The 10,504-nt window shown below is 44.9% G+C and overlaps 1 protein-coding gene across 1 annotated transcript; it reads left to right on the forward strand.

Annotated features, from left to right (window-relative positions):
- The first annotated feature begins 687 nt into the window (after positions 1-687).
- LOC103369172 (PH and SEC7 domain-containing protein 1-like) lies at positions 688-3,688 on the forward strand. The gene is made up of 3 exons (XM_008297821.1): positions 688-811; positions 2,964-3,238; positions 3,310-3,688. Exons 1-3 carry the CDS (start codon positions 688-690, stop codon positions 3,583-3,585), a joined length of 675 nt encoding a protein of 224 aa, XP_008296043.1. The 3' UTR covers positions 3,586-3,688.
- Positions 3,689-10,504: the final 6,816 nt, after the last annotated feature.

Raw genomic sequence — 10,504 nt, forward strand, 5'->3', positions numbered from 1 at the left:
TGTAACACAGGTGGACCTCTGGCTTCTCCTTGGATCTGTGCAACCTGACCCCTAAAACATCTTAAATCTCCTAAACAGTTGCGACATCCCCGTTAAAGACCAACAGAACCTCCTCAGTGACTCACAGAACCGTTTAAATGACGCATTGCAGACCATCTTTAGAACTTAACTGAACCCAGATCATCTTAAATATCCTGAAACACTTCACGGACCCCATTGAAGCCTGACAGGACATCCTCAGTGGTTGTAGAAGTGTCCTGATTTACTTGTTGTGATGACTAAAACCTATTAAGGGATCCCGTGACTGCTTCAAGGTCTTCCAGAACTTCTTTAATTATTGCTAAAGTCTTTCTTAATTAAACTAGAACTTGACTAATTGTTTCTAAATCCTTCTAAAGGGGACGTAAAACTTCTTTAATGGTTACTACAACCTTAAAAATGACACTAGAACCTTCTGCGTCGTCTTCATTGACCCCTGGACCTTCGTTCAGGTTCTCTAAACAATGAAGAAGGCCACGTAAAGGCTGTTTATCATCAGTGTGCGGCTCCGGTTCACTACCTTTTGTATTCTTTTTTTAAGGCGCTTGTGTAAAGTCATGTTGTAGACTAAGAATAGTTAAACTCCTAACCTCAGTGGACTTTTCTGATTGTTTTCCTTCAGAAACAGAAACCCAATATTTAATCGCAATGCTTCCTTTCGTCCTGCAGTCTGACAGCGGCTCGACGCCGTCCTCGCGGTCGCAGAAGATCGCCCAGGCCAAGTGGGAGTTTCTGTTTGGAGGCCAGACGGAGGACAGTCGCCACACTAAAGGTACCGTAGATACCGACTGTTTACATGATTTATCGATGACGGTCACAGTTCGGGAACAAAAGTAAGTCGGCTTGTAATCACAAGAAGATGAAACCGACTGCCCGGTTTGGTGATCAGTCCAGTGATTCTGAATGTTTTTGTCTGGAAAACGAAACTCAGCAGCCTGATTGGATGTGATAACAGTACTTCCTGCATTGTTGATGTAGTTATTCCACTTTATTCAGAAGGTTGCTTGACCACATACTCACTAATAATGATGAATACTTTCAGATTTCTTTGGTCTTCTGCAAAACAAGACATTTGCCAGTTTGGGCTTTGGGAAACACACTTCTTTTTTTTTTTTTTCCATTTTCTGACGTTTTAGAGACCAAAACACGAATCTTTTAATCCAGAAAATAACTGACTGATTAATCAACAATGGGAATACTCGTTAGCAGCAGCCCTGGTAGCGCTGGTATAGACAGAAGCAGCATCCTAACCCTTCCTGTGTTTCCTCTGCTATTGTTTCTTCGCTCTGTGAAGTAAACAGCTCTCGGCTTCTTCTAAGCCAATTAGCCGAAGCTTAGCATAAGCTAGGACAGCTCTCACAGTGTACAACTCCACTCACACGCATTACTACACGCCGCTACTCACTTCCTGTCCTTTATTTAGTGTGTGTGGAGTTTTTTTTCTGACCACAGCTCACCTGGTCGCAATTAATCTGATTTGTTTTTTTATTTGCGTGAAGTAATCTGTGCTGCCGGCTTTGGACGCCTGTTGCCAGAGAAAACGGTCGGTGTGAGATAACATGAAAAGCTCATGAAACCTCATTCCATCAGAAACATTTGATAGCACGAGAGCTTTAAACCTGAGCAGCCTGGTTTGGTCGACTGAACTCATCTCCAACACATGACTCATGCTGATTTTTTAAGGCACCACATGAAAACCTCTTTTATTAAAGCAGCAGTGGACGAAGTATTGCTTTACTTTAGGATTTCAAAGCAAAGTAGTGATGCTCCATTTAGTGATAAATGTTAATTCCATGGCAGCAAAAGGTAGCTGCAGGATTAAAGTATGAGGGTGGATTTTACAGGACATTTGAATGAGTGCATGTAGATCCTGGTGGTGTCGTCGTCCTGGAAACGTGCAAAATGGAGTTTTATCACCTAAACAATGAGCATTCTCTTGGGAGTATGGTGTGTAAATGTAACCAGACAGTGAATGAAAAACACAAAGTAGAAACCAAAGTCAAAATAAGACTTAAGTCAAAAACAACTAGAAGTGAAACCTGCTGGTGGAAGTCCAGGACTGGGTCTGTGTCCACAATATCCGTCACTTCAGAACCCTTCGTCTACGTCAAACACCTTCCAGTACGTTCTGGTCGTGTTTTGAGAATTGCTTAAAGTTGAGATCTCGACTATTTTATGTAAATGAGGAGCGTCGAGCCTGGTCAGACGCCTCTGGAAACCTTTGGAGAACCCTTAAACTAACCTTTGTTCATCTAAAATGAGGACAGATTCAGGAGATGCATTGCTGATTTTTCACCTCTGAATTTTCATAATAAAAGAACGTTTCCTGGTGAGCCGCCATGTTGATCCAGTCTGAACCCAGGAGCAGAGAACCTTCTAGCAAAGCACCGTCCAATCAGATTTAGCCGATGTTTTCGTGGCCTTAGGAGGATAAATCCTGTGTTGATTCCTGTTGAAGAGCAGCTGTCGGCCGTCTATTGTTCGCTGCCAAATTGTAAACCCATCAAGCGTCCAGTAGTAAGAAGTGGTGAGCTCCCACGCATGTAAAACCGCCTCTGTGGACACGATCCACCGACAAACCCCCAGACACTCCTAATGCACGCTTGTTTGTTTTTGTAAGTGCTAAATGGCAGCTGAGCGACTATTAAGTGAGATGATAATGACCCACCGACTCAACTGGAAGGCGGAGGAGGTCCCCACTGGCCCATATGTGTGGAAAAGATGCATCAAAATAATGTTAATGAAACACTGAGACGTATCGTTATCATGATCCTTCGTCGATAATCGTGCAGTGAAAATATACTGTGACAGTCCTGATCTGCAGAGAGACGTTCCCTCCATTAAAACCTGAAAACAGAACAGCACCTGAAACCTGATGCAACACCTTTTCTTGTGTAACTAAAACTCTTTCATTTCCGCTGCAGACGTCTCACCTGTGACGCCCCCGACCAGCGGCTCGCCCAGCCCCACCCCTCCCTCCTCCCTCCAGCTGAAGCCAACCAATCAGAGGAGGGGGCGGGACAGCGCGGGTCAGAAGCTGTCGTATCATGAGGTCCGGCAGATCGAGGTGGAGCTGGTGACCCCCAACTCCCGAGGCTCCACCCCCAAGACGGGCATCATCCGGCGGACCATCAAGTACTCTGAGACGGACCTGGACGCCGTGCCGCTGCGCTGCTACAGGGAGACCGACCTGGACGAGGTGAGCCGGGAGACCCACCTGTCCGCCTCTCACCTGGACGAGCAGTGTTTAAGTGTGGTTCTCTCGTGCAGGTAATGCGGGCCGAGGCAGAGGCGGCCGAGGAGGCGGACTCAGCCTTCGGGAGCAACCGCAGCGTCCTGGGAAACTGCAGCTTCAGCCCCGCCGACGCCTCCCCGAAGCCCCGCACAGGTGGAGGGAAGGAGGAGAACGGGGAGGAGGAGGACGAGGACGAGGAGGAGGAGGAAGGAGTGGTGAGCTGGGCCAGCGTCAGGATGCAGGGAGACCGGCAGAGGCAGCGAGCCACCAAGGAGGAGGACGAGGTGTTCAGTCTGCTGCTGAAGGGGTGAGAACACAGCCAGGAACCAGGTTCACATTCATCACAGAGGCTCGGTTCCACCTGCAGGCTCAGCTGTCATGAATCCAGATAAGAGTTAACCCTCTGGATCTCATGCCTTCAGCTGTGTTTACCTCCTGTCACATCTTTACTCACCGTGGGCTCATTTCTCACTGCAACATAAAGTCCTGCACCTCTGTGGAAACAGAACAACCAGGACTAGAAGGAGAGAAGACTCAGACACGTCTTCTGGGCAGAACGATGCAGTTAGAATGCCACGAATAAGAAAAAAAAAAATACATTTCTTTGATTATTGTTTTTCAGAAATTGACAAACTAAACCCCAACATAAAAAAACTAAAATTATTTACTTTACAAAAACTCAAAATCAAAGAAAATCAACATGTAAATCAGTTTCTCTCGTTCCCAGAAGTTTTACCAACGTGAACAGAATATTGTAGCTTATATACTATCATATATATACGTAGTTGTTTTAGAATCTCCTCTTTCAGATGAGCTCTGTCTAGACGAGGAAAACGCTCATTTAATGCACATAAACCCTGTTTGATCTGTGTGTGGCTGCTGTTCCCTCGTCAGGTCGTTGGAGGCCTCGTCCGACACCCACGGCGGCCTCAAGTCTCCGATCTCGGTGGGCAGCCCCCGCCGACCCTCCGACAGCAACCTGGACTCCTTCAGCCGCCACTTTGAGAGCATCATGGAGTCCCACCGGGCCAAAGGCACCTCGTACAGCAGCCTGGACAGCGTGGACCTGCTGACCTCCGGGTCCACGTCGGTGTTCACCTTCGACCTGCCGACGCTCACGCCGGAGATCCAGGTAGGAGCTGAGAACGGTGACAGCGGCGCGTTGGTGCGACTGCAGGAGGTAACCGTGATGTGTTTGTGTGCTCAGAGTCAGATCTGCGAGAGCGCCAAGCAGATCATCGAGCTCAGCTTCGCCCCGCTGGCCCGGCCCGACCCGTCCGCCCCCTCGGAGACGTCGCGCTCCGAAATCACCCTCAGTGCCTCGGCGGCGGGGCTCCGAGGAGGCTCCAAGGACGACTGCGGCCCGCCGGTCCGGTCCAAGTCGGAGAAAGAGTCGTGGCGTCGCTCCATCCTCAAGGACGGCTTCAGGAAGGCGAGCTCGGTGCCGTCGCTCCACAGCAGCCCGAGGTGAGTCCAGGTTCAGGTCCACAGTGAGGACAGGATAAATCAGCAACACTACGTCCACGTGGGTTAGAGGTTTAGTCCAACCAAAACACAACATTCCACCTGGTGTTGAGGCTTCACGTGATAAAGATATTTTATTATTGACATTTAACAACTTCTGCAGACTGAAGATGTTTCCCCATGCTGAACGTATCTTCCATCAGCTCTCCCCTCTGTTCACTGCTTTTGAGCCATGCAGCATTTATTTTATGGATCCGGTTTCTTATATTTTCCTCTCTCGTCGTTTCCTCTCTGCTCTGTGGAAACACTGCCTGCACTTCACCTGAAACCTAAACTATTACAGCTGAGTCAGTCGTGGTCTTTGCGTTGTGCTGAAAAACTCAGAATTGTCACATTTTCTACTGGATCTCCTGCAAAAACTTCATTTTTGGAGAATTTCCAAATGCGACTTGTAGAACAAATATCAGCATGATGGAATATCATCAGTTTGAGCTAAGATCTGGTTGTTTTCTCCAAACAAAAGCACGTGCTTGGGTTGAAAATCCAACGATTCTTTGTTTTTTCAGTGTCCAGCTGATAAATGGTGTCATTTCAGTGATTTTTATTTACAGGCAGCATGCCTTCAAACCTGCCAGAAGTTAAATCTGCAGAAACTCTGATCGTTGTCGTGGCAGAAGCAGGTTGTCATTTCTTTCGCTCTGTTTAATACTCATCTCACATGTTCTGTGGACAGTAAACAAGGAATTGGTTCGTCGCTGGCTGCTGTTGCTCAGAGTGAAAATCTCTGCTGCAGTGACACTGATCAGCCACAAGGTGGCAGCACAGACATGTTCTGTTGCTCTGTGTGTGTGTGTTTGTGTGTATTAGTGTGGGTTTGTGAGTTTCGTGCCTTCAGAGTGCTGCAATTTGTTTGGTCCTCGCTGCTGTGTCGAAAGAGCAAATCCACTGTGGGTGGATTTTTTCTTTTTCCAAGAGAAGACATTTGCTTTGTTGTAACCCTCTGAAACACAATGAAGCAATCTTTGGTCTTTTTTTTTTTTGCTTTTATCACAAGAATCAGTCCTTATCCCTCTGAACCCTGAGTAGTTTCTGTTTTGGGTGATTTTCACTCACTGTGGGTGCATTTTTCACTGCAGCATAAAGTCCTGCACCTCTGTGGAAACAGAACAACCACGACTAGGCGTACAGAGAAGTCAGGAATGTATCAGGAATCATCACGTACAGCATCTTGTTCACACGTTAGCACACTGGCAAAAACAAATAGTCCCTCTACATGATATAGATGTCTTCCTGGTTTCATTTTGGCCTAAACGTCCCTGAACTGTTGGTCTCCGGTGAGTCACTGATGGCTCTGGTTGGTGGAAACACTTTATTTTGGGCTGTTCTTGATGAAATATCACAATTTGAAGCTTAGATTGTGTCACACATAATTGCATTCTATCTCATTTTTTAGCTCCTGGCTCTGATAAATGGTGTAATTTTGGTGATTTTTAAAACATGCAGGTTTTAGGGCTCAGATGGTTGTGATGTCCTGCAGAAAGTCCTGCAGTCTACCACACAACACAAACACACACAGCGTATACACAAAACACAGAGCTGATGGTGTGTAATGCAGCCAACAACAAAACTCCATTTATCTCCGTGTAAATGTGAAGCCGTCGACGTTCTGTGTTTTTCTTGCTGCTCTGATTTTCCGGCGGTTGCAGACATTGTTCGGATAGTTTTTAAACGCCCTGTAGTGTCCACATGATGCACTCAGCTGTAATTAAAAACAGAAGAGGGGTTTGGAAATGCTTTTATTAATTAACAAAGCAACAGCAGCACTGCGGCGTGGCTGCGCTGAGGGCTTAAAGGCCTGAGCGAGCTGAGGACCGGATTACGTCTCAGTGCTGCACAAGTGTAGAACTGTGTGTTTAAATGCAGGTGGTGTTAATATTCATACTGAAATGATAAAAAAATGTACAGTTTGATGCATAAAACATGCAGCTGTGAGTTAAAGGCAGCTTCACCAACATTTAAGGAGCTGGGACTGAACCGTTTCAGGCGTTCTGCATGAAAAACAACAAATATTACTAAAGTTACTGAAGTCAGATCAATGAAGCGTTTTAGCATAAAAAGGAAATACTGGAGTGCGAGTACTTCCACTCATCTGCTCTGTAGCAGCTATTTCCTGCAGCCCGTCTGTCTGGTTGTTTTCATGACCGATACTTCCCGTCCTGCCGCCAATCACACCTGGAGCCTGGTAACCACGGCGATGGCGGATTAACTTCCTGTAGTACGAGCACGTCAGGGTCCAAAATAGAAAAATGTGTCACACTTCAGCGCCGGACTCTGACACTGACAGGAAGAGGAGATGCAGGTCACATGAACAGAAGCTGCACACCTGCACCACCGAGACAGAACGTTCTCCGTAGAACCTCGTTCAGTCTGAGACTTTGTTGTTGGAACCCAGCCGGTTGGAGTCCATCATGTTGTCACGGTGTGAGCTGACAGTTAAAACACTGCCGATGCCGTGATCATGTGGAGCGTCGGGTCAGCTTTGGTTTGGGAAAGTGTCAGCGGATTGTTTTACTTTGGAGGGCTCCTCAGATTGTTTTATTGTGAAGGGTTCGTGCCCCATCTGGGTTAGGGTTTGGTGAAGTTTAGGGACTAAAACTGTTCCTTTACGTTCAGGAAAACATCATGATTTCTGTTAAAATACTGGCTTTTAGAAGTTTCTCCTCCATTTTCAGTTTCTCGGGCTGTAGAGCAGAGACTGTAGGAAAGAAAAAACATAAATGATGAACAGATGCTGATTAGAGACATACTTGTCGTATTTCACAAACTAAGTCAGTCTGGGAGATTATTCCCTCAAAACCAAATGTATTGTGCAGTTTAGCTGCAAAGAAACAAACCAAACTGTCTCTCAAACTAATTTGTGGGAACAAGTTAACCTGACAAAACAAAAAAAACATGTTCCCAACTGATTGTAACCTGCTTTAATAAAATAATTTGTTCCTATAAGATTCTAACTTGTTCCCACATAAAAAATACCTTCTTCCTACAACCTAAAAAACTTGTTCCTTTATGATAAATAACTGTTTCTCAAATACTTACAGCTTGTTCTTATATGTTAACTAGTTCCCACAAGAAAAGCACAAGATATTATAACTTGTTCCCCAAAGATTAGACTTTGTTCCTGTTGGATGAATACTTGTTCCCATGAGACTAACTTGTTCCTTCTAGATTACAATTTTTCTCACAAGTTAACTAGTTCCCACAGAAAAACACATTGTTTCCAAAAGATTATAACTTGTTCCCTAAAATACTTTGTTCCCATGAGATTAACTTGTTCCTACTAGATTACAATCTTTTCACACCAGTTAACTTGTTCCCAAAACATTTGACTTTGTTCAATGAGATTATAACTTTATCCTGCAGGTTAAATAAGTTGGTTCTGCGAGATAAAACTATGTTCCCTCAAGATTAGAACTTGCCTCTACATGATGAATAATTTGTTCCCACAAGATAAATAGATAGTTCCCACCTGGTCATTACCTTCCTAAACTCCAGGAGCTCTGCCTACAGTCAGACAGATCTCATCCCTTGTGTACTAATCGTACGTATATTCTGCTTTATTCTGTCCGGTGCTGAGTTTTGGTTCCACATGCTCTCGTTCTCTACTTCCAGCTTCATATGGTTACTTTACTTTGAACCAAACCACAGCGGTCACGTGATGCGAGCTCCAGACTGCAGAACCACAGAGCAACCAAACCAGCTCTGCTTTTAGATCTTTGTTCGTGTCAGGCTGCGGGCCTGCTGTCGGCCCGTGATGGAGGGTTTGGTTCTGCTAAACTGGGCTGCTCTGCTATTACAGACACTGTAAAGTCTGCATTTAACAGTGAGTCAGCATCCTATTATTCACTGCACGTCTTTATGCCGGTTCACCTCAGGAAACCTTAGTTTAAAGCCGATAGAGAGCGTCTGCTTTACTGTCCTTGTCGTTAAAGTCAGACGTTCAGCGAGAGGACATTTTAGTGGAGCTAATTATTCTACTCACATCTCTTCTATTGCCATGGTGTCGGTGGAAGATCCTTATAAGTACAAGGAAACATCTGTGTGGGTGTATCGGCAGCGGTGAGACGGCAAACGTAGTTTTACAGCAGACCTCTACTGAATTAACCCTTCGCCTTCAGGAGGTTGGTGTACAGCATCTTTATCAGTAAGGCAATTCAAAGTGCTTCGCATGAAACATAGAGAAAAATCAAATAAAATACAGTCCAGAAAAGTCTCAAGGCTTCTTTAAAATTACTGAGGGCTGTAGAAAACCTTTTTTTGTGGTAGCAGTAGTTTTAGTAGAAGCTTAACAGTAGATAATGGTTACTTTTAGTACAAGGTTAACAGAAGCTAATTGTTAGCTGTAGCGCAGGGTTAGCTTCAGCACAGCACTGTACTGTACCAAGTGGTTAGCTGTAGGGTAGCTACAACAAACAGTTAGCTGTAGCACAGGCTTACTTGTGACTAACAGTTAGCTGTAGCACAGGGCTTGCTGTGGCTGATGGTTAGCTGTAGTACAGGATTAGCTATAGCTGCTGGTTAATGTAGTACAGGGTTAGCAAAGGCTAACAGTTAGCTGTAGTACTGGGTTAGCAATAGCTAATGGTTATATTCAGTACTAGGTTAGCTGTAGCAAATGGCTTGCTGTAGCACAGGTTTAACTGTAGCTAAGGGTTAGCTTCACCACAGAATTAACTGTCGCTTATTGTTAGCTCATGCATAGAGTTAACTCTACCTTATGGTTAGCTGGGGCACAGGTTTTGCAGCAGCTAATAGTTAACTGTAGCATAGGACTAGCTGTAGTTGTTGGGGTGACAGGAGCACAGGGCTTGCTGTGGCTAATGGTTAGCTGTTGTAATAGTTAGCTGTAGCACAGGTTTAGCTGTAGCTAATTGTTATCTTGAGCCCATGTTTATCTGTAGCTAATGGTTAGCTGTAGCACAGAGTTAGTTGTAATTAATGGTTAGCTGTAGCCCAGGATTAGCTGCAGTTAGTGCTTAGCTGTAGCACAGGACTAGTTGTAGCTCACGGTCAGTTGTCACACAGAGCTAACTGTTGCTAATAGGTAGCTTGGGCAAAGGTTTTTTAATAACTTTAGCCACAGATTGGCTGGCAGGTTGAGCTAATGTTATTGTTCAACTGCTGTAAAAGCTGTAGTTATCAGTCATTTGTAAATGATGGTTAGCTGGAGGTAATGGTTAGCTGTAACTGATAATGAGCTGTAGTTAATGTTTACTTTTAGCAAATGGTTAGCTGTTGCACAGACTTTACTGTTGCACACGGTTAGCTGCTGTTATTGGTTAGCTGTCACTGATGGTTAGCCAGAGTTAATGTTTTTTGTAACAAATTAGTTGCAGTTCACATTTAGCTGTAGCATAGGGTTTGCTGTAGTTACTGGTCATTTGTAAACGATGGTTAGCTGAAAGTAACGGTTAGCTGGAGGTAATGGGTAGCTGGAGGTAATAGTTAGCTGTAAATGATAGTTAGCTGGAGGTAGTTGTTAGCTGTAGCTGATGGCTAGCTCTAACTGATGGTTAGCTGTAGCTGATGGTTAGCTGTAGCACAGGGTTTGCTGTATGGTCAGATGAAACCTGTCTGCTCCCTGCAGTGTAATTTGAAGGGTTTTGAATGATTTTTCTGTTTTCAGGTCATTACCAAGAATCTCCAAATTCTTGTCTTTTCCAGGGACTACCAGAACGTTTTCCTGTTTTCTTATTCATGCTCGTGTGG

This window comes from Stegastes partitus, unplaced genomic scaffold (genome assembly GCF_000690725.1).
Source record: "Stegastes partitus isolate 25-593 unplaced genomic scaffold, Stegastes_partitus-1.0.2 Scaffold1251, whole genome shotgun sequence".
Lineage (NCBI taxonomy): Eukaryota > Metazoa > Chordata > Actinopteri > Pomacentridae > Stegastes > Stegastes partitus.

Excerpts from the sequence above, each read along its gene's own strand:
- LOC103369172 (XM_008297821.1), top strand. The coding sequence starts at position 688 with ATGCTTCCTTTCGTCCTGCAGTCTGACAGCGGCTCGACGCCGTCCTCG. Across the intron at positions 812-2,963 it reads GGACAGTCGCCACACTAAAG|ACGTCTCACCTGTGACGCCC; the intron begins GTACCGTAGATA and ends TTTCCGCTGCAG. Across the intron at positions 3,239-3,309 it reads GGGAGACCGACCTGGACGAG|GTAATGCGGGCCGAGGCAGA; the intron begins GTGAGCCGGGAG and ends TCTCTCGTGCAG.